We start from the raw sequence: 23,658 nt of genomic DNA, 5'->3' as shown, positions 1-23,658 counted from the left end.
AAGCCCATTTAACCCTCTCTCATCACCTGCAAGAGCTCCTTCTTGCAGTTCAGAAATGTGCTTATTAAATGTACTTAGTTAAATTTATTTTTTGAGGTGTGCCAACATAACTGCTATCATCAAATGTGGCAGGAATAATTCTTTCCTACTGTACTTGGCACCCATCACACTTAGTGCTGGCCTGAGTTTTTAAAATTTTTATGTAACTTCCATGTCCCTGCCACAGGCTATGTTTTAAAAATAATGCTTGCACATCTCCTGTAGGGTTAGCCTCATCACCAGCAGGCCAGAATTTCTGGCTTTCTAGAATCAGTTGACAGCCAGCAGGAATAATATCTTTGTCTTAAGTATACACTGTCATCTAATCTATTAAAAAAAAGAAAAAAATAACGCATTGGAAACCAGCAGTGGAATTGGTCTCCTAGTCAGACGCCCACCCTCAGACGTGGGAACTGATGCCTGGTGTGTGGTCTGAGCTGTTCTGGTGGGGGCAGAACAGGACATCACTGGCAATTGTGGCACTGCTGCCTGGCTCAGCATTTCACCACCAAACCCCCAATTTATTTTCTCCGAATGGCTGTGCGCCCCTGCCTTGGTACCAAGGAGCTCTGCTGCCTTCTCTGAGCTGAGTGTGAGCCCTGGCTGTTTCCCTGGGGCACTGCTGATGTCCAGGACACTGAGGTTGGAGCCTGCAATTTGTTTGAGAGCCTCTGGACTCCTGTGTGTGTGGCTGCAGACCTTTCATCCAGGGCACTTTCTGGTCGAATAAAAGAAAAAGGGATTGCAGTGCTCCTGCAGTGATGCCATGCACTGCAGCTTTTTGTCAGCAGACGACGTTTGCCTCCCGATGGCCTGCCCTAGGAGATGAGTGGGGCCAAAAATACCTCAGTTTTTGAGGCCAGAAAAGCTGAGTTTGTGTTTGCAGAGCCCCAGGCACCTGTGGGTTGGTGTGGTGGGCACAGAGCACCCCTGAGAGGACATTTAGGGACAGAGAGCAGGGGACAACCTCTGCAGGGGTGGCACCAGCACTTGGGGTGTCAGCCCTGGGCTGTAAGGCATTAATTACCTGCCATTCATAGTTATGAAATTAATGTGGGATGGTTCCAGCCTGGCTCCTGCAGCAGGTTGAGTGTGGATTGTGTCAAAGCAGCTTCACCACCACACACCAAGGGTTTGATCCTCACTCTCTCCTGGGCTCAGCAACTGATGGCTGGGTAGGGTTTTCCAGGGAATTACACGAGTTGGAGACATTGCACCTGATGGAAATATGCTGGTTTTATAAGCAAATATTGTCCCACACCATGCCTTGAACATACACAATAATTTCACAACAAAAGAGGACAATAATTTTTGGGGAAAATCAGTTTCTCTGGGTATTTGTACAATACCTTTAGCCTTTCTTTTACTTAAAAAATCGATGGGAAACTACATGGTAGCAGCCTTCCCATTTAGCAGTGAGAGCTTTCTTTTGTGGCTCAGGAAATTTTCACATTGGACTTCTGCCAAATTTCGTTATACGCCTTAAATACTTGAAATATTTGGAATGGCCACCTGTAATGAAAGTAAGCAAGTGTAAATTGGCAATGAATGACTTCCCAGGCAGTTAGTCACACGAAATCCAGTGATTTTTTGACTGGATTGCCACCTGAACTAGAATTAGCAGAAGTCAGGAAAAGGGCTTGAGGTCACCTGGAGGCTGAGCTCTGGCTATGGGAAGCAGGGAAGAGCTTTAGGGGCTGCACTGGACTTGCTACGGGGTGACTCCAGGAGGAGCCTAAGGCAGGGAATGGGATGAGTGCACGTGGAGAAACAGTGGAATAAGCTAATTAAAGAGAGCAGTCTGCCTGCCCAGGTGTGTGATCACCACAGAGGGTCTGTCCTTGCCCTGAGCCCTGAGGTGCAGGACATGATCCGCCCTGAGCAGCACAACACTGCGCTGCTGATCAAAACCAAAAGGTGTTTCTTTGTGATAGTGATGCCTCAGGATTTCAGCTTTTATATTTTTCATGTATTTGTGATCCTGCAGTTCCTTAGTGCATAACTCTAAACTCCACATTCAGTGTCAGCTGCTGCTGTCCCATCCTGGGCAGACACAACAATTCCTCTCCAGGCCTGGCAGTCAGGGACACCTCACTGCCCCAGGGCCCAGAAATGGAAACAAAAGTGAGTTGGGGGGAGAAATTTGGGTTAAATGGCTTCATTACCTGAAGCTGTAATTAGAACATTAACCCCCAATATGCAAATGGACCAAACTTATAAAAGTGTGAAAACCCGTGACCTGTTGTTCATTTTGGCTGCAGCCCCTGAGGGAGGGTTTTGCCTGCCCAAAATGTACCTGAAGGCCCTTCAATAAATAATACTGCTTTTTATTCTCTTTACTTTGCCTGCCCCCAGTTTTTAGGTAGCCCAATGAGGCATCAATAGCAAGGAGTGATCCCTGAGACTGCTGGCAGCAGCCACTGGGGACTGCTGGGGTTGGCAGGTTGGGATGCAAGAAAAAGCATTTTGGGCAGGTCTGAGGTCTGAATTGCAGAAATCACTGGGAAACCTTTTCCTGTGTCACTGCAGCTCTGACCCCCACTTGTGCACAGGGGCAGCAAAGCCTTTCTGGGGTGAATAGTGAGGAACCTGGGCACGGTGCAGCTGTGCAGGTTCAGCTCTCAGCATGAGACAGTTTAGTGTCTGGAGTATCAGAATTAGTATCAAGATAGTTTACCTCACAACCAGATTGTTTTTGTTGGTGCTTCAGTTACTTCCTGTAAGAATTTTATGCTCTGCTCACCTGAAATGAGCTCTTTTCCACCCTGCCTTTGGTGTGAAGGTGGACAGAGAAGGTTTTGCCCCATCAGCATTACAGACTGTGCCTGTGGCCCAGAAACAGTTTTTGTTTTCTTGAATTGTGGGAATTTCCCACATTACATTAAAAATAGATTCCTACTACCTTTTGTGCCTATAAAAATCTTCAAAAAGGGATGCTAATTATTGTTTTTCCAACACTTTTGATTTGTTTTATGAGCCTGCCTGATATGTGGCATGTAGTATTTATTTTCTGCAATATTCAAGGGTGGAAGAGAATTAGGATAGCAGACAGAAAAATACAAATTTTCTATTCCTAAGGTACCTGTATCACAATGATGTCATGTTTGTTGATCTGTGTTTGTGTCTGGTTTATGCCTTGTGGTTTCTTTTCTTTCCGAGGTAATAGATAAAAACTTCAGTACTTTGTAATAACGTGTTTTCTCTTCCTTGTACTGAATGGCTGGTGGGTTTTGGTCGTCTCTGTTGAGTTTTTCAAGTGTGCAGGAGATGTGACCTGCTGCTCCTCACACCTGCACACAGGACAGGGAGAACTCACTGAGCAGGGGCGTGGAACAAAACCTTGAGCAAAAAGAGCCATTAACTTCTGTAAGGACCTTCAGCTTGTGGTGTATTTCCAGTGCCTACAAATTTGTTTGGGAGTTAGTGCAGGAGGGAGAAGTGCAGGGAGTGGTGGGTGATGCAGGCTGGAACTGCACCTTTTTAACCCCAGTGGCATCAGAGTCACACATCAAGGCCCAGAGTCCTCTGCATTTAGGTGGAGCTTTCCTTTTATTTTGGTGATTATCAGGTTTCAGCGTGGAGGTCCTAATCCAGCCAGCTAAATCAGAGGACACACTGCTGGGAGTGAAACACCCACAATCCTTAATTATTCTGGTGCTGTTGGGTGAGTGGCTGGCAGAAGCACGTGGAAAACCTTCATCCCAGCTCTCTGCCCAGCAGTGTAAATAGCTGAATTTGGATGACTGACCTTCCTAGCAGGACATGGTGCTTTTCCTGTGCACAGGCCCCAAATTATACTGGGACATCTGTCACTTGGTTAGGCTGCAGAATTGCCTGCAGCTGGTTTTATTAGGACTCTGCTGCACAACCCCTGTGGCTGAGTGACATTATCACTGCCCTGCTGTGTGCTTCAGAGGAACTGTGAGCAAGCTGATGTTCAGTGTGTCACCTCTAAATGGTGCTCCTTTAGCTGGGGCAATGGCATAGACCAGCACTTGTGGAAATTTAAAGATTTATCTGATATAAATATTTACAAGATACGGGTTTCCCTGGTAACTTGAAATGTCTAAAAGGCAAACCTGTAAAAATGTAGGGAGCTGTGACGTGTCTCTTAGTGTTAAGATTTGTTCAACTATTCAAGCTGTGGTACTAGGAAACCATCTTTTTTTTTTTTTTTTTGAAAAGCAAACTTGTTTAGTTGTACTGCAAGACAAAATTATGTTCATATCCCTTATGAAAAGAATAAGAGATATGCACACTGATAGCAAGTAAAGCATTTGCCTGCTGTGTTTTGTAATAGCACATGCCTTCATTTTACAATTATTAGAAAAATAATAACTCTGCCATTTCAATCACTGAGTAGCAGCCCCTAAAAGTTGTGTTTTTATGATTTTGCGGACCATTTTTGGGAACACTCTGCTCTTCCCCCATTCTCTGGATCATTTAAGGACTAGCAAGTGGCTGTGGCTAATTTGAGCCAGGATAGCAAGAGCTGTAACCTGTCACACCTCTGCTGTATTCTGTTTGTACACAAATTATTTTATAACTCTGTTATATCTGTGTTTTACTCAGCAGCTCTTGAGACAACTGCAGCTTGTGTTCATAGAGCCAACAATGTTCTGTTGAAAGGAAAAGGTGTGGGAGGAGAATAAAAACGATCCCGTGGGTCTTGTCAACTGAATTTAAAGTGGTTTTTGTGCTTTTTGATTGCACTCAGAGTTCCTCTGGGGAGGAGGAGGAGGAGGATGAGAAAGAAGCCCCCACACGTCACAGTGACACTGGAGCTGTTTGCTGGGAGCCACACAAGGCTTGGGACACTGGGAGGGTGGGCTTGGTGATCCTGGTGATCCTTTTCACAGCAAGCAAGTAAATTCATGTGCTTCTTACACCTTTTCTTTTTTCTTTTTCTTTTTTTTCTTTTTTTTTTTTTTTTTACATGGGGATACAAAACTGGGACGTTGCAAGACAGTAAGTTTCCCCAGTTGTGTCAAAAAATGTGAACTCTGAAACTTCTTTCTTTAGTTATCAAAAGCACTTCTGCATTGTTTTGTCTTTGGAACAAAGGTAATTTTAAACGCTTGATAGGGATTGCTTTGTGGGTTTCTTTTTCCCAAGAAACCTGAATTAACCTGGTTATCTTTCTGACACCATGTCAGGCAGTAGGATGGCAATCTCCATAATTACTACAACTCCTGCAGTAGTAGCACTGGTATCCCATTTTATGCAAGTGCCAGAACAAAGAAGTTTATTAATGTTTTACATTACAAAGGTTAGGGAGGAGGTGTCAGAAATAGAATTCTAAGAATGAAGGCAAGAAGGGGGGGAATCCAAGGGGAGTGTCCCTGCTTGCTGCTCTTCACCTTTTAGTTATAATTATTTTGCATGGAAGTAAGAGTTTCAAAAGACCTGGGAGAAAAAAAAACAAAACAAAACAAAAACATAATTGGTTCAATCAACACAAAGTGCTTTTTTTTCTTTGATTTTATGATTCTAAACAACAATTGATACAGAGAAGCATTTAAATTTCCTTTAGGATAAAAGCTGTGGGGTTTTTAACCTGTTGCCACCCCTTACCCATCCCTTGCCCAACTCTGGTGTAAATCAGAGCAGAAGATTTCAGAACTATTTTTCCTTTTGTTAGAAATAGTTTGCAAGAAAAGATGACTTAAGGAATATTTTATCTGTTGCTGCAGAAAAAAACCTCACATTTTCAGCAAGAAAGTGATTGAGCATTTAACTGACCTGAAGGCTGCAGCTGAATTCCTACTGTATTTTTTACATTATGCCCTGTATGCCTGCTAATGCAGAAAATTCGGTTTTTTATGGTTTCCCTTTCTTGTTATCAGCAGCAAAACTGGATGGCTTTTCCATCCTGACACACTGCTGTGTGTTTCTCTGCCTTTGGAAAGGGTAATATTCATGTGGGCTACAAAGCTCTGAAAAATGAGAGGATTTTGAGAGGAGAAGTAGAATTTCTGACATAGTCTTCCCACAATACATTCCAGTGAGTTAAGAACAAAAAACAAGAGAAACTGTTTGTATTTAGATGCAGCTCTGAGTGATAAACTGCTTCTCAGACAATTTGATGGAAACTGATGGCCTAAAGATGGGGTGTTTTTCTGTATTTAAAAAAAAAAGAGACCAGTTTTGGTTACAATTAGAAGAAAAATCCAGCAGTGTACTTTGCTTGAGAGGGAGAGGGATTTCAGCTAAAACCAAGACTTTTATGTGCAAATGGAAAAAAAAGAAATGAGAAGCAAATTGAATTTCAACATTTGCCATTTGAAGACTTCTTTGATCATTCAGGCTGTGCTATTACATGACATAAGATGTGTGGACCTTTAGTAGAGTTTACTAAAAACCCTACTAAAAGGGAAGAAATCACAAACTTCTAAAACTTGGTATTGGCACCACTAAAAGAAAGTGCAATACCATTCCCCAAAATAATTCTGTTTGTATCCAAGCTGAAGCTGGTTTTGCCACTCTGCTTCATTTGCTGTTCCAGATTTTTTCAGCAATTTGTTCTGAAAAGCACTGTGAAACAAACATAGTGGAAAGCAGAGCTTTACTTAAAAGTTTCTTCAGTTGTATGGCAAGTGCAGGACTTAATGAACTATCAAGTACAATTGTCAAACTGGCAAGAAATAGTAAATTTGGCCTTTTTCCTGCCAGAGAGGAGAGATGAGGATGCTGTTCTGCACCTCTCAAGCCTGGGCTTTGCAGGATTTATTGTGGAAGAGCAACAATGGGAAGGCTTTCCTGCTCAGAGATGATGTCCCCTGGGAGCCCAAAATCTCCGTGTTTATTCAGGTTAGCCTGAGAAAGCTCTTGCTGCTGGGGATGTGTATTGACATGGAAAGCAAAATTTGAGGTTGCATAAGAAGGAGGAACATAAAATATTCTCTTTGTGGAAAATGAACAGAAAATCCCATTGTTCTGCATACAATTTACTCTCTTCTGGGAGGGAGAAAGTGATGCCTGTGCTTCTCTGCCCCCCTTTCCAACCCCTCTGTAACTCTGTCCTCTCCAGAATGGTGCTGCCTGCTTGGGATTTTCCTTTGCTGCCACTGCCACCCGTGCCTTGCACAGAGGTGACATTCCCAAGTGAACTCTCCACTTCTCAAATCCGTGAGATTTGAGATTCCCAAATCCCCTGTGTGTGCACAGCAGGGTCAGGCTCTGCTCTGCCCAGGATATTAGAACCCTGACTAATGAGACTTCTAAACTTTCTGTGCTGACAGACACTGACCCCCCCAAAAAAACCACTATATTTGACCTGAGGCTGTAAAAAAGGCTTTTGGAATTAAATAATAAAACTGAGATTATGAGTGTACAATTTAAATAAAAGTACATAATATCACACAGTAGAAAATGTAGAGTTCCAAGTTTTAGAATGTAATAATATATAATAATAATATGTATTATTTATATATTATTTATAATAGATATATTATCTATATTATTTATAATATAGATAATTAATTATATATATAAAACAAAATAGAAGTTTTAAAATGAAGGCTAGTCATTCTTCTTCACCTTCTTTTTCATGAGTTTGAGTGGAAGAGGCACTTGGGGACAGGGGTCAGTGGTGGCTGTGGCAGTGCTGAGAAAGGGCTGGGCTCTGATCTTTGAGGGCTTTTCCAACCCAAAAAATTCCATGATCTGTGATCCCTGTGATTCTGCAGCTCCTCATGGTCTGTTTGGTTTAAGCCCCTTCCCCTCTCTCTCGGGGTTCAGTGTTTGGGGTGGGTGTAGGAGCCAAAACGAGGGCTGCAGGGCTCCAGCAGCTCCTCCACGTGCAGTGTGTCACATCCAAGGTGTCACAGCACCCCAGGCCGTGGGTGGCACAGCCTGTGCCCACAGCTGCAGCTGCAGGCAGCCTGGGCACCCTGAGGTCAGGGCACAAAAGCATTCTGTGCCTTTCCTTGCTGAGCATCTCCACACAGCAGAGCCAGTCTGTACCTTCCCCTTTACCTGCAGCCCACCATAACTGCTGTAATCACCAAATCCATGTCACTGTCCTCCCATCACTAACAGCTGGTACATCACAGTTTAAGCCAGAAGTTGGTTCTCAGTTTTCTCACAGTGGAAAATTCTGAGGCCTTTTTTCTCCTTGCAACATCTGCTGACTGTTTGCCTGTGGAATCCTCCTGCTGGGTGAAAACCTCTTCTTGTTTGAGGTGGGTTTGTCCTTTGCTCTAAGCCATAAAACCCCTTCTAACTGACAGAGCCTTTGCCTCCTTGGTTATCCAGTGAGAGTGGCTCAGCAGTTCTTTCCTTCTATACCAAAACTTGCTTCCATCTCTATTCCTTCCTCAGCTTCTGCATTCAAAAATCTTCCTGCCAAGCATCCGGATCTGTGAGACTTTCTTGTCAAACTTTCATCCTTCCCAACAGGGGGGTGGGAGGCTCTGCCACAGGGTGAAAACAGTGCAAAATGAGGGCAATGAGTGAGGAAGGGATTGAACCTCCTACCGTGAGTAATTTACCTCCTGTACAAACTTTGCTTCTGGATTAATAGTGCTGGAATGACAGGTGTGGCTGAAACCACAATTTGTGGGGGAACAGAACTCCAGGCATTCTCTGCAAGATGTGAAAAGTTTCTATCCTGTTATCAGAGAATATGAGTAATTGTTGAATTATTTAAAAAGCAAACTTCAACATGTCCTTTGATATATCATGACACTAATTTGGGTGAGTATTAGGTATATTGTCTCTGTGTTTAAAGCACTCCACACTGGAAAACCTTCAAACTGAATCAACTCCAAAATCTCTGTTACTAAGATATTGAGTGTAGCACAGTTAATATGATTGGGGACATATTAGTAAAAACCTGAAAAGAAAACATGTGCTGCAGTTCCAGCTGGGTAAATTGCTAAAAACTGAATGTGTGCTTAAGTGGCTCTTGGACAGTCAATATTATAAAATGTGGATTCTATCTGTAATGCCATTGGTTTTAAAGCCCAAGCATAATTTTATTTGACATAAAGCTTGAACACATTACAGCAATCTCCAGCCAAATTTTGAAAACTTAATTTTCAGCTCACAATTGGTGTAGTGCAACTCAGTTCTTACTCTTCTTATAAAATGCTGGTGGCTGTGACCTTTGTCAGTGTGAGATTTTTTTTCTATATTTGCAAGGTGGAGTATTGGAGTATTTACTGTTACAGCATGTCCAAATAATGTCAACAGTTAAGGAAATTTCAGACGATCTTTGTGCAAAACCAGAAATTGAAAATGGACAATCAGAAGTCCTGGGGAATAGGAAGGATTGTCATATGATGGAATCATCTTAATTGTTGCTTGGCCAAGGTGAGGTGCATCATTGGTTTTTGTTTGGTTGGTTTTTTGTTTCTGTTGGGGTGGGGGTTTTTGGTTTTGGTTTTCTTTTTTCTTTTTTTTTTTTTTTTAATTTTTTTATTGTGTGGTTTTTTTTTTGTTTGTTTGTTTTTTTTGTTTGTTTGTTTGTTTGTTTGGTTTTTTTGTCGGTTTGGTTTGGTTTTTTTTTTTTCCTTGGTTAATTTTGTTAGTTTGGGGTTTCTTTCATTGCAAATTTGGAGACTTCAAAGGACAGTAGATTGAAGAATGTGTGTAGAAATGCCATGGAAATTTCATCCCAGTTCCTTGGTGGGTGAGACAGGACAGGACTCAGTGACTGGATCTGTGCTGTGCTGAGCTGAGGCTGGTGTTTCATCTCCCTGTGCATCTGAGTGAACCCATCTGCTCAGGGGGTCTGGGGTGTCCAGATGTGCTGGAACACCCAGATGTGCTGAGGGAGGCAGTGACAGGTTCCCTGAACAGGAACTTTCCTGCTCACAGCCCTTGGGGAGAGGTTGGGAAGTGCAATTCTAATGAAGAGCTGCTCCTCTGAGAGCTGTGGTTAGAGCAGCTCTGTGTTCTGCTCTGTGGCCCCTGAAATGTCCTTCCCTGCCCTCCTGGGTGTTGCAATTACCTTTTCTTGCTCAAAACCAGACTCTGTCACTTTTCCTGCCCATTTTTTTACAAGGTTGTAATGAGGCTCTGGCCCTTCAGGGCTGCTTAAGCATAGAGTGTGGCTGTCAGGGAGCACGGTGCCCACAAAAGGGTGTTTTCCTGTGCAATAAAATCATTCAGGTGTCATGAAAACCTTGTGTTTGGCTCCTTGCAGTGGTCTTTGATTTTTCATCAGAGCTCTGTCAGTCTCTGGTGTTGGTGTGTGTCTGTACCAGCCTTGTCCCTCATCTCACACAAAACTGCAGTGGCTTGAAATTTCAAGTGTTTGGTTTTTTGTTTTTTTTTTCCTTGAAAATGTTTATAGATAGAAATTATTATATATAACAGGGGTGTAACAAGGTCTGAGATGTGCTGACTTCTTATTCTTGCCTCCCTATCGTGTGTTGGCTCACTTCAGGGAGAGAGGCTCTGTTTATAGCAGTCTTGAGTTGAACTCTTTTACAGCAGATCTATATTTGGGCATCTTTGCACATATCCTTGTGTCTAAAATGGGCACCATAATTCTTACCTTGTAGAGGAATTTGGAGATTAGTTACTGTCTGTAAAGAGCTTTGAAAATGTCAAATGCTGTGTTTGCATATTTTGAAAATATAATTAGAAGACAGTCAATTAATCTGCTTCCTGTAAATTAATACATCAGAATTGTTTGCTCTGTAGAAATTGTTTGTGTGAATGCTTTGGGGTGGATTTATCTTTGTTCCTTTTTATTTTTGGTACATGTGTGATGGTGTTTGCTGAGGAAGCCAGGCTTCACTTTGGCAGTGCACAGTATAGGAATGCAATCTTCAAAATAAAGGCTGTTCATATAATTTCATTATTTACCTGCCTGCTCATTGTTTAAAATGAGGCTGCATGTTTTTCAGCAGTGGGGGTAATTTATTACCTAGAAACTTTTAACTTGGGCTCAGGAGGGTTTTCCATTATTTTCTGTGTTTATTTTCTGTGTTGGATGGATGAAGGAGGATGTGTGTCTCATCTTGATTCTGCATGTTTGATGCAGGAGCTCTCTGGAGAGATTTTTCTGGTCCATATTACATAAGTAATCAAAATAGAAGGTTATAAATGTTCGTTCTGGCCTTTAAAGTTTGATCTATTAATTAAAATACAGGGATGTCTTCTGCAGGGCAAACCAGATGCTGAGGTTTGTGTCAGAATTGGTGTGCAGGAGCTCTCAGCACTCTCAGGTTCAGAGGAAAGGGCTGGAGAGCTCTGGCTGCTGCTTGGACAAGGAGGGGAAGGCTGTAAGTACATGGAGAAAGGTTAAGGTTGTGACAACTGGTGAACAAATGAGACAGCGTGGAGAAAAAAACCCCAAAACACAGAAAGCTTTGAGTCCTGAAAAATGTTAACACTGGAAATTATTATAATACTCCCTTTGGTCTGTTTCTGTCTGTTTTCCCCATCTGTCCTTTCTGTGTCAGACTGAAGATCACATTTCCTATTGATGCAGCTACATTCCTACTGATACAGCTCTATTTCTACCAATTTAGTTGGATTTCTACAAATTTAGTTGGATTTCCACTAATTTATTTGTATTCTGCTTAGTTATGTGGTAGGGCTGTAGTCCTGGTTCACTTCAGCTGTGCCATGCTTGAGGGGGGACCAAAACTTGGAGTGAGTGTTCATTCCCTCCAGTTTGGGCCAAATGGAAGCTGCAGAAACCCTGAAAAGGGGCAGGAACAAGGAGTGAGGGGCTGTGCCCCCAGCCTACCTGCAGTAGGGTGTCACATTCATATTTGTGAAAAATCCCTTCACCCAGGATTTTTCTCCTGGGAAGCTGAGAAGCCTCAGAGAAAAAGGAAAACAATTCTTATCTCATTTGCTTCTCCCGTGTAGTGCTCATGTGGAATGTGGTTGGAGATTGTTTACCCACAGGTGATTGCTTCATTGGATTCTGCTGTGAGTTTTTTTCACTCTTTGGCCAATCAGGGCCAAGCTGTGTTGGACTCTGGAGTTAATGAAAACTCACAAGTTTTCATTATTATTTTTCTAGCCTTCTGTAAGTATCCTTTCTGTATTCTTTAGTATAGTTTAGTATACTATTCTTTAAACAATACAATGTCATAAAATAATAAATTAGCTTTCTGAGAACATGGAGTCAGATGCATCACTCCTCCCTTCATTGGGGCACCCTGCAAATACAATAGCAGGGAAAATGGGATTTCTGTGCTCCCTCTCTCCATCACTTGCACTGCAAAACATTTCACTGGCGTGGTCCCCACAGGTGTCTGCCTATTTGTTGAGCTTTCCACATGAGTGTGTCCTGAAAACCTCTGAAATTACCCCTACAACCACAGAGAGTGGTTGTTCCTTTGCCAGCATAAGGAATATTTCACAGAGGAACCCGAGGCTGGGAGGGAGCAGAGGCAACAAGTGGTGGCTGGAATATTTTTGTGTTTGAGCGCAAGCTGCAGCTCTGGGTGCTGCGTCCTTTCCCCAGTGCTTGGGAGGATCAGAATCCAGGCAATGGGGCTGAGGGTGAGCACAGGGCTGGCTGTGTCCACCACCAGGTCTTTGGAGCAGTTCTGTCTCTCCCTGGGCTTGGGCAGGCTGGATTTGGCCGTGCTTTGCAGGAGTCGCTCTCCACTTTTCAGGAATGCAGCCTGCAGAAGTGTCCTCAGGGCACATCTCAGCGTCAGTCACCTGGGGAAATGAGATGCAGAGATGTGTCAGTGACAGCCCCAGGAGCCCTGGTGCACGTGGGAGGGAGGCAGCAGCCCTGGCAGGGCTGTGAGTGTTTACTAGAGACTCTGCTGTCCCTGCAAGGCAGCTCTCAGGTCCCTGGGAAGCAAGTGGCTCGTGGTTTCTGGCAGCAAATTCCCACTGGACTGTGTCAAATGCACTTTGAGATGAAGGTACCCGTGTTCAGTTTATGATGAGTGAATAATTTAGCTGCACTCGCTTGTTGTACCCATTCCTGTAGGTTTTACTTGTTAAAATTTTCCTTTTATGTGGCAGAATTTTCCCCTGTTGATAAACTGCTGCTGAAGTACAAATGGTCTGCATTGAAAATGGAGCAGATGGGGCCATATTAGCCTGGTTCTCTCATCCATGAAAACAAGTGCTATAACCATTGTAATTTGGTGTAATTTCAATGCAAGTCAACAGAGTTGCAGGAGAATTTAGGTCCTCAGTGACCTTTGTGTATTCCTTGACTTCTGTTTTGCATGCAAGTTGGTATTTTCTAATTGACAGAGTAAGAGTTTATAACACAGGGTGCATTTATGTGTAATCTCCCTAACTGGAAAACTGTTGATTGCATAATTACATATAATTACCTCAGTTGTTCTTGCCCTGGCAATATTTGCAGGATGGCTCAGGAAGGCAATTCACTGTCAGATGTCAGAATGGATTTCATAGAGCAGGTTGCCACTCTATTAATTCAATATTGGCTGAAGAAAGGAGACAGCAAGCCATCCCATCCCTCACCCAGTACAAGATATTTTGTATTTGTCCAGTTTGAAGCTGAACCTGGAGCAGATACCACAGCCCATCTCTGAATATCCTCAGTGTGGGAGATCCAAATCAGTATCTTCTAATGTGCTCTTGGCAGATAAAAGCTCTATTCTCATTTACCTCTGGAATATTTTTCTCCCTAGCTCTGTTCAGTATCAAATGTCTACCTATCAGGGATGATAAAGTAATACTAAAATAGTAAAAAACATAGTAAAAAAACCCACCCTCCTTAATCCCCAGGTGTCTCCAGAAAGAAACACAGAACCTGAAATACTCCAGTGCATCTCTACTAGGTTTGCAAATTACTTCTTTATTTTTTTAAAGAAGCAAAATCGAGCCCAAAACCAGCAAGAAAAACCCCAGGAAACTTGTTAGAGCCAGCACTCATGAAGGCACCAGCACATCTCGTTTATAATCAGGTGCAGAGCAATCTGAAGGCTGTAGAAGACGCTCATGCCACCAAGGGAAGTTTTAATTAGCCCCTCTAGGACTATGAGAAAGGCTTCAACCAAGGTCCAACTGCTCTAATTACCTGTGCCACACGGTGGCTGTGGGGACATGCTGGGGAAAGCATCTATTTAATACTTATTTTACTTCTCCCTTCCCTCTGCTCTGAAATGACTTTGCGGTTATTTTCAGCTTCAGGACTGTTTGCATTACAAACATGTGAATTCTGTGTGTTTGCTAGCCCAGAAATTCTGCACACTGAACCCTCTGCTCTCCCTGCACATCACTGCCACTGCATTTACCACCTCCTTTGTCACAGACCATCACCAGACTATCACCAGCTCTGTGATAGAAAAACCACTTTCTTCTGTTTGTTTTGAAGCTGTTTCCTCTGACCTTTGTTTAATAGATTTTTTTGCTTTTAATTGGAAAAGAAGTAGACCTGTGACACCCTATTCATCCACTTTGCACACCTCCTGGTTTTCAGACTTCTGTTGTATCCCCAAAGTTGTTCCTTCCATTGAATTACAAAACATTCTGGTTGGAAGAGACCTTTTAAGGGTTTCCTAGTCCAATGCTCCCTGCAATGAGCTGTGACTTCCTCACCTTGATCAGGTGGGTCAGAGCCCTGTGCAGCCACATCCTGACTGTCCCAGGGATGGGGCACCCTCCTCCTCCTGGGCAGCCTGTGCAGGGCCTCACCCTCATGGTAAAGTGCTCCTTCCTCACACCCAGTCTGAATTGGCCTCCTCCATCACAAAACCATCATCCCTTGTCCTTTCTCTGCACTGAAGAGTCCCAGATTAAATGTTTTACTTATCCCACTGGAACACACCCAACCCTTTCCACACCACTTCTGTTTTTTTCTGAAGCTTTCCCAGTTTACGTCCGTGTGAAAAGTCCAAAAGTGCCCATGGTACTCTGGATGCTTCATAGTGTAACTGCCTTGTTCACTGTGTTCTGCTTCTTTCCAGCCATCCCTGTAGTCTGATTTGCTTCTTTTGGCATTGCTGAGCATTGGGATGGTGTTTTCATGGAACCTTTCCTGGGATCTTGCTCCTGAGTGGTGCTACCCAGCACAAAGTCCATCTTTCCACATGTGAAGCTTGGAATGTTTTTCCTCATGCCTTTGCATTTACGACAATTAATTCCTTCTGCCATCTTGCTCTCCAGTAACTCAGGCCTGTTGAAGTTCTTAATAATAGATTCTCATCATTACTATCTCAAATAATTTACAAACGTTGTCATCCTTTCTAATGGTTGCCTCAGTCCTCAACAGAATTCCTCGAGGAAGCCCTTTGACGACTTTGTTTCATTCTAAGAACTGACAGATGGCCCAATATTCCAACTGTTTCCTAGCTTTTGATCAGATTTTTTTTTCTTTTTTTTCATCTGTAGAGTGATCTTTTTTTTTAAGTCCTAGATGCTTAAGTATTTTCCTAAATATCTGTCAGAATTGCTGTGAAAACCATTTCTGTTGCAATCCAAACACTTGTTGACCCCTATGAGAGCTCCTCTGGGTTTACAGGAGATGCCATCCTTGTACAAAAACCATCTGACTCTGCCCGAGTACATCGTGTTAATTCTGATGTCCACTAATCCTGTTCTCATTATAGCTTCTACTAATTGGTGTGATACAAGCATGAAATGTGTTGGCTCAGTAGGTCTCCCTGGAAACTTCAAAATGAATTCTCAGTCCTGTCATCATCCCGTTCTCATGCTAATTTAGCAGCAATGGGCCGTGGGTTTCCTGCCAGGAGTGGTGGCACAGCAAGTCCCAGCACAGGGGAATCTTCCCTGGCAGACAGGAACTCTCCTGCCCACCGTGCTGCTGGCACAGCCATGGAATTACAGGATGGTTTGGCTTGGAGGGGACCTTAAAACCCATCCATCCCACCCCTGACAGGGCAGGGACACCTCTCACTGTCCCAGGCTGCTCCAACCTGTCTTTGGACACTTCCAGGGATCCTGGGGCAGCCCCAGCTGCTCTGGGAGCTCCATCCCAGGCCTGCCCACCCTGCCAGGGAACAACTCCTAATTCCCAATATCCCATCTCACCCTCCTGTGGCTGGAACCATTCCCCTTGTCCTGACACCACACGTTGTTCTAAATTATCTCTCTCGGTGAGGGGTTGCTGCCTTCCCCCCAAACATTTCCCTCACCTCCACATGTTCATCCTTGCCCACTTATTCCCTCCTAAAGGTGCTGCCTTCTTCCCAACATTTCCCCTTCTTTTCCTTCCCTTTCCCCAGGCTGTGAGTAATGCAGAATACACATTCTGCTCTGTGTTTCAGAAGCTGGGCAAAATACTGTCAGTAGAACACATCTGAAAGCTCCATGAGTTAATGTGTCCTTGGATAGCATAAGCTGCTTTGATTTAGACTGCAATTTGCTGCTTTTCCTTCTGGGATTACTGAGGAGTTTTCAGTTGCTGCAGTGGTTGCTCTCTTTTGCTCAGTAATTTACTTGCATTTCAGGGTGCACACAGGCTTCCAGGTTCTGAAATGAAAATGTCTTAAGAAGTCAAGAACAATAAATCTTTTTAGCTTGTCATGTCAAATTTTAATTAATCACCTCTGCCACCTTTTCCAGCATCAAAGGTTTGCAACACACCCTTGCAAACATCAGGCAGTGAACGTAAGCCTTAAATACATGGCAAATGATTAAGCTTCCTCATGCCTCACATTGAAGGTAGGCTTTTGGTAGGGCTCTTAATGTTTTGGTAGCAATCTTGTTTCACAGACAAATTTTTCACCATTGTTTTTGATCTCTGGCTTCCATTCTTACCAATATTGATACCTGTAATTTTCTTTTTAACTTACTCTCAACATCCTGGCTTGAATAGTTAAGCCAGGACTGCAATAAATTGGTGAAAAATCAGAAAATAGCCCCTGGCCAGATCATGGCACAACTAAGTTTTAAAATGACAATTTCACAGTGCATTATTGTAAATTAGTTTTATGTTCAGCAAGGAAATCTTAGTGAAGGGCAGACCATGGGAGGGTTATATTGTCACACCACACACACCATCTGGAGGTTCACAGGACAATTTGGTGTCACCCTGGAGCCCTTTGGAACATAACTTACAGGCTGCACTTGCATCATTTCCCTGCTGTGAGCTTTGCCTCCTGGGCAGTGGAAGCTGATGGAATTTAGGAGGAGCTGAAGGCAGGTGGCATTCCCTGGGGCAGCAGCTCCCCTGCCTGTGACGGGGAACCCTCATTCCTCTGGGTCCCTCAGGGCTTCACTCGCAGGGTTGTTTGGGGCATCACCACTCACTGACCTCAGTGGTCTGAAAAGCAGTATTTTTATTACAGGGCATGTATTATTTGGGTTAATATTTTTTTCCTATTTTGGGGGGGGGGGTTGGCTTTTGAACTTTTGGTTTTTTTCAGGTGTTTTGTGTGTGTGTTTTTTGTTTGTCTGTTTGTTTGCTCTGTTGTTGTGCACTTTTTTGGTGAGAGTTTGTTTGATTGATTTATTTTTTATTTTTTTTTAGTCAGACCAGTACTTTTTCCCCTCTGAAGGGGAAATGTTGGAGCTGCAGAGGTTTTGCTGCCTTGCTTTGGGCGCTGCCATCCCTTGGGCAGCTTTGCAAGGGCAGAGCTGTGCTGTGAGCTGCTGGGCAGCCCAGCTCTGGTGCAGGATTTCTGCACCCAGACTGAGCCTGGCTCCAGCCTTGTCTCTGCACCCATCAGCTCCTCCCTCACTGCTCCTTTCACTGCAGGGAGAAGTTCTGGTTAGCCCCAGGTAGGAGCCAAGGAGAGACACACAGCAGTGCCCCTGATGTCCCTCCACTCCTTCCTTGGCTGTCAGTTGTGCCTTCATACCTGTGACAGCCACCTGAAGCTCTCCCTCCTCTTTTTTTCTCCAGCTTTACCTTCAAGAACTCTGCCAAAGGTGCTTTTGTGCAAATGAAGCCTTGCCGTGTCACTCGTGTGCACCTGAATACTGAAAAGGCATCTTGAAATGAAATTACTTCATTTGTTTTATGTCAAAACACAGATTGTTCATATTACCCTCTATGACTCCAGTGGTTTTCAGAATAAACAACAAAATTGTCTAGCTGAACTTGAAACACAAGTGTGTTCCTGATATCCAGCAGACGGGATAATGATGGTGATGAGGGTAGTTGATGTAAATATGTGCTGCAGTGCTTAAATATTTACTGTTTCCCCTTCAGGAAAAGGATGGTGTGTCTGCAGAAGGGTGTTTTTTACCTGTACTGTGCTGCAGTGATGTGCAAGCTGAACTGTTTGGCATTGAATGGCAGTGCTAAAATTATATTGTCTCTGTGTAATTATATATACAGACCCACTCACATACATCACTTTTGGAGAATGTAATAGTGCATCACAGACACCATCTTATTTTCTTGTAGTAAATTAGTTTTTTAAATGAGCAACATTTATTTTGAAAAGATATTTTAAAACTGACTTTTAGATTCTTTTTAGAGGCATGTTATGGTATTTTTTCTTGCACTTTTCTTGCTCTAGAATTGACTATTTCTGGATAAATGAAGTGAGAGCTGATGCTTGAATGCAATATGCCTGTTTGGGGGGCTGACAGATGTGGGTGATTTTGTAACAAATACTTCTGTAATTTAGCTATAATTGCCTTTGGGTCTAGACCTGGTGTGGCTGCCCTCTAAGTTAGTTTAAATGCATGCATTTTCCTGGTCTAACTGTGTGTTTCTGGCGTGCCTGTCACCATGGTAACTGCACACCTCTGAGTTTAAATTCTGTGACACGAGATCACTGCAAGTCTTGCTTTACAGAGGTCTGAGTTGCTGCACTTCAAAAGTAGGGAGGACTCTGATATTGTCTCCCTTTAACTTGAATCCCCACACAATGGGATTAAATCCAGTGCTTGTCTGCACTTGTGTCTTTATTCTAATTTTATATGTAACAGCTTTGTGAAACGCAAATAACTTGTTACATAATATGCAGTGCTGAACAGTGTGATTTATCTTTAAATATGCTTTTTAAAATAGACTATTCCACTCTATAAACAGAGCACATTTGTGTGTAATCTTGCTGCACTTTTCACTGTGCTGGAGGTTATTTTCAACTGCACTGTATTGTTGTAAAAGTTTTTATCTTTCACTGCTATGGAGAATCCTATGGACCTGATTAAATGGGTTTTTCCTTCCTATTCATAGTATTCAGGTTTAAGTTATATGCTCTGTTGAAACCCCACAGGTTATAAGATTGTCCTTGTACTCATTTATTATTCCTCATTTGGGCTCTGGAGCAGTTTAATATCTGAAACCTAACAGGTCTGAGCCTGAACTTCCTTTAGTTAAAGCCTGTTAAATGTGAATACTGATTCTGGTTTGGCCTCATTTCTGTTGTGATTGTCTGTAATCCTGCAGTTCTGGTGCCCTTCTGCATGAAGAGTGCTTTTTATATACACAGTGATGTTAAACAAACTAATACAATGCACAAGTGAATAATTTCTCCTCCTGGTATCCCTTTTTTGGTGCTCATGTTACCCAAAAGGAAGCCGAATGTAGGAGTGCTTGATTTTGTCTGCTGGAGCCCAGACAGGAATTTCTGTTCCCTGAGCACAGGTGTGGAGGTGGATGAGGCTGGGAGAGCTCTGGGCAATGAGGACAGTGGAGAGATCCAGGGAAGTTCAGTCAGAATTGTCCTGAATTACCTTAGACCCAAGCCCAGATGTTTTTATCACCCTCACTCGTCCTCCTGCCTGTGAAACATCTGGATTTCTAAAGGGTGCATTCAGGGCACCTGTGGAAATTAAAGCTGTGTTTAGGTAGAATACTTTTCTGACCTGTTTTCATCCGAGCTGGAAGAAGCCTGCTTGCTGCCTGGCTGTAAGCTGGTACACAAGCTAAATAAGGTTGTAAATATCCATCCCTGTGAAATGGGAGCTAGGGTGTCTCTCCCCTCCCCACCAGCTAAATCTGTTTATGCTGCATTCTGACACAAAAACCTCCCTGAAACTTCTGTGGAACACACCAGGGCAATGCCCTTCGTGCAAAATATGCCAGATTTTGGGTGAATAGCATTTTCCTGTGAAAACAAAAGGTAGCTGCCATGGGTGAGGCTTCTTGAGAGAGGGGAAAACATGTTTTGGGAGTGTGATGGATGGAAAGGGTCCCTGTTCTTCTGGGAAGGTGGGAAAAAAGCTGGAGCCAGTGCACAGTTTGTATTTTTGGGAGGAGGAGGTGGTGGTTCCAGGCTTGGGTCCCCACGCTGGCTTGTGAGGGAACTTTTAGGTTAAAAAATGTGAGAGAGAACTGCAGACACCCCGCTGTAGTTCTGTTATTGTACTTGGCTTAGAAGCTCTTTAGAGAATTGTATTTTGTTTTCTTGGATGTGGAAGTTTAAGAACAATAACTTAGCAATAAGTACATGAAAGCTATTACCTTGATACACAGGGGAATTTTTTTCAGGGTAGTTTTAACTTCAATCCATGTTCCAAGACTAAAACTTAAAACACATCTTCCTTGGGCTGGCAGCACACTGGGCTGAGTATTGAAAGTCTTCTGGTGGTTTTTATTTGCTGGGTGGGATGTTTGTTGTGTTTTGTATTTTTTGTTTGGTCGTTTTTTGTTTATTTAAAAATTTTTATGTATCTGATAAATGTAAGAATTTCTGAACCTTTTTTTTCTCTCTTTGTTCTAATTTGCAGCATTACTTTACTGTTCTCTTTGGCCATGAGGGGCAGAAGCCACTGGAGCTGCGTTGTGAGGATGAGGTTGATGGAGATGAGTGGGTAGAAGCTATTCACCAAGCAAGGTATGAAACTCGATTTGTGACCCTCTGATCCATTTTATTACAGATAAATGGATAATGCTTTGAGAACCTAAACCCACCTTCCAAACAGAAGGAAATGATTACATTATTAGTTTGGTGTTGTTTGCAATTCATGAGTACCTTATAGAAAAAAAACACCTTTAACCATTCAATGCTTATTTCACTTTTTTTATCTTTCATAAGCAATTGTGCTGCAGTTGAAATTAGTTCAGAAAAAATAGTGTTTCATTAGGAAGAAGCCCTAGGATTGGTGTTCTGTTAGAGACAAGTGTGTCATGTGAATGAGGAAATTAATGATATGACAGATGAATAAATGACTTTTTCCTTAAAAACTCTTACAGAGAAATAAATGTAAGAAAGAGAAGGTCAAGACATTAAGATGATGAAGTGTGACAAATAAAATTTTGGCTTTAAAACTGCAATTCTGAACCACCTGAACCACAGTTTTGTGAAAAGGGATGTGGTAGGACCTTGAGCCATGCACCAGTCTGTGCCTGAGGGGAGGCCTGTGTGGCAAGTGGCCACGGTTTGGGTGTAATCTAAATTAAAGAAATCTCACTGAAGGCCTGAGGAATGCAGGAGGTGTGAGAAACGATGCTCACTCTTCAAAAATTGTAATAAAAAAAGTTAAATAAATTAAAGTTTAATAAGGGATAAAAGGGATAAAATCCAATGTTGAGGTGCTTGGCTATTTACCAAAAGCACACCATTAACCTAAACCACTTTCTCTGTGTACTGCTACATTACAGGGGGTACATGCATATTCATAAGAGTTTGAGTTGAATATGTATATATTCAAACATTCCTTTGGGTTTAGATGTTCTTTTGCTTGGTTTTAACCTTTGACTTGTCTGCATGCCATCTTGTACATTAAACCAATATATTTTATTTCTTCCTGTGGTTCCATCATGTTGTTTTTACACTCCCTGGTAACGAGGAATCAGTAAACTGGGTTCTGGTTTTTGTCACTCTTATTTTACCACTCAGATAGTCTGCAAATGCAAGGAACCACATAATTATCTTACACCATTCTCTGAGTTAGTTACATAAAAGCATGTTAGCATCAGATAGTCTCTATTTTAATATTATGCTACACCCTAAGATACCATATATTTCTCAAATTATTATTTACTATTTATATAAGCTATACCATGCATACATAAACGGACAGATTATACTATACCAAAAAGCAGTTAAAAGGAATTACAAATTGTACTATATCAGGATCTTTGTGATCAATAGTAACTTGCAAAACAAAAGCTAATACATCAATGTGAAAGCCAATAACTGCATTTGTCATCTGTAACAGGAGGGAAAGCTGCTGCTGAAATGCACTTTCTGCATCCTCCTCCCATCCACACTCACCTCAGCTAATCTGCAGTGCCATGGTAACGCACAAGCAGCCAGGCAGCTCCTGAATTGCTTAGGACATGAGCCATGTAAACAGAAGTGATTCTGCTTCAGAACTAAAATTGAACATGAGCAGCTCGTAGTTTTTAATTTAGAGCTTGAGAAGCAAGGCCCTGGCAGGGCCTTGTGCTGCCTGGGCAGCCAGCTTTGGGATCTGTGTCCTCATTTTGGGTTGGTGATGTCTGGAGAGGTGGTCTACAACAGAGGCCAGGCAGTGTCAAAGGAATGAAGTGGGTATTTATTAAAAGGCCTCAAAGGATGCACCTTGAGCAGCACAAAAGTCTGGGCAAAGCTCAACCCAAGGCAGACCCAAGATGGACCCAAGATGAACTCTTGAGTCACAAGTTCTCACACTTTTATCAGTTTTGGTCCATTTCCACATTGGGTTCATTGTCCAGTTCCAGCTCCAGGCTGTGCAGTCCCACCCTCCCAGGTTGCTCTCCTCCATTCCTGTTGTTGGCACTTTTGGGGCTGAAGCTGCAGCGGTGTCCTTGGTTGTGGGGCTGGAAAAGGATTGTTCTGTGTGCCTGAGCTGTGAGGAGAGCTGCTGACACTTTACATGAAGTTCAGAGTTACATACTAATGCAGCGCAGAGTCTGGGAAATATGAAGTCTAAAACTTAAGGTATGGCTGATGCCAGCTGTATGTAGCCCTGTCCTCTCCCAGGACAACCCTGCAGGTGGGCAGTGCTGCAGCTCTGGGTGGCCACATCACCCCCTGCCCTGGGGGTCCCTGGGGGTCCCTGGGGCTCAGGGCTGGGCCAGTGTCCCCGGTGTGACACCACAGCCCCGTGATGCTGCAGGGCTTGTCCTGGTCTGGGACAGCTTCTGCTGTCCAGTGCCTGGATCAGAGGCTGGATAAGATTAAGAGAATAAAGTGGGTATTTATTAAAGGCCTTCAATAGGTGCAGCTTGAGTAGTCAGGAGCCTGCCAGACACTACACCCAAAATGGACAATGGTCACCAGTTTTTCACACAATTACAAGTTTGGTCCATTTACATTTCAGGGGTTAATCCTCCAATTCCAGCTTCAGGTAATGAAGTAATTTCCCCACAGTTTGCTGCCCTCAATTCACTTTTGTTTATACTTTCAGGGCCTGAGGCTGTAGGGTATCCTTGGACCAGGCCCAGAGGGATTGTGTTGTCTGTTCAAAATGTGAAGGCACTAACTAACACTGTATATGGAGTTCAGAGTTATCCAATAATGCAGTACAGGATCTGAAAAACATAAAAGCTAAATCAAAACAGTGTGAGGACACTGACAGTGTGAGGAAGGGAGCAGGGCTTTTTGCCTCGTGCTCGTGGACATTCAGGGACAGCAGCATCCTGGCATTCCCTCTCTGCAGCATCTGTTTGGTTTTGCCACACCTTTCCCTGCCAGGAGGGGACACACAGGAGGGATTTGGGATCTAATCCCAGGGAACAGGGACAGGAGCAGAGGGAACGGCCTCAGGCTGGGCCAGGGCAGGCTCAGGGTGGGCACAGCAGCAATTTCCCCATGGAAAGGGGGCTCAGGAACTGCCCTGGCA

The 23,658-nt window shown here is 43.2% G+C and overlaps 1 protein-coding gene across 11 annotated transcripts in view; it reads left to right on the top strand.

Annotated features, from left to right (window-relative positions):
• Positions 1 to 23,658, top strand: part of RASGRF2 (Ras protein specific guanine nucleotide releasing factor 2) — a 128,072-nt gene that overhangs the window by 21,517 nt on the left and 82,897 nt on the right. For all 11 annotated transcript variants that reach the window (XM_064402913.1, XM_064402912.1, XM_064402911.1 and 8 more), the window contains exon 2: positions 20,596 to 20,702. In XM_064402913.1, coding sequence (XP_064258983.1) covers positions 20,596 to 20,702 — 107 coding nt within the window. The remainder of the gene's footprint in view (positions 1 to 20,595; positions 20,703 to 23,658) is intronic.

Source organism: Passer domesticus, chromosome Z (assembly GCF_036417665.1).
Source record: "Passer domesticus isolate bPasDom1 chromosome Z, bPasDom1.hap1, whole genome shotgun sequence".
Classification (NCBI taxonomy): Eukaryota; Metazoa; Chordata; class Aves; order Passeriformes; family Passeridae; genus Passer; species Passer domesticus.
Note: the sequence above shows the minus strand (reverse complement) of the source record. Positions and strands in the feature narration are given on the sequence as shown.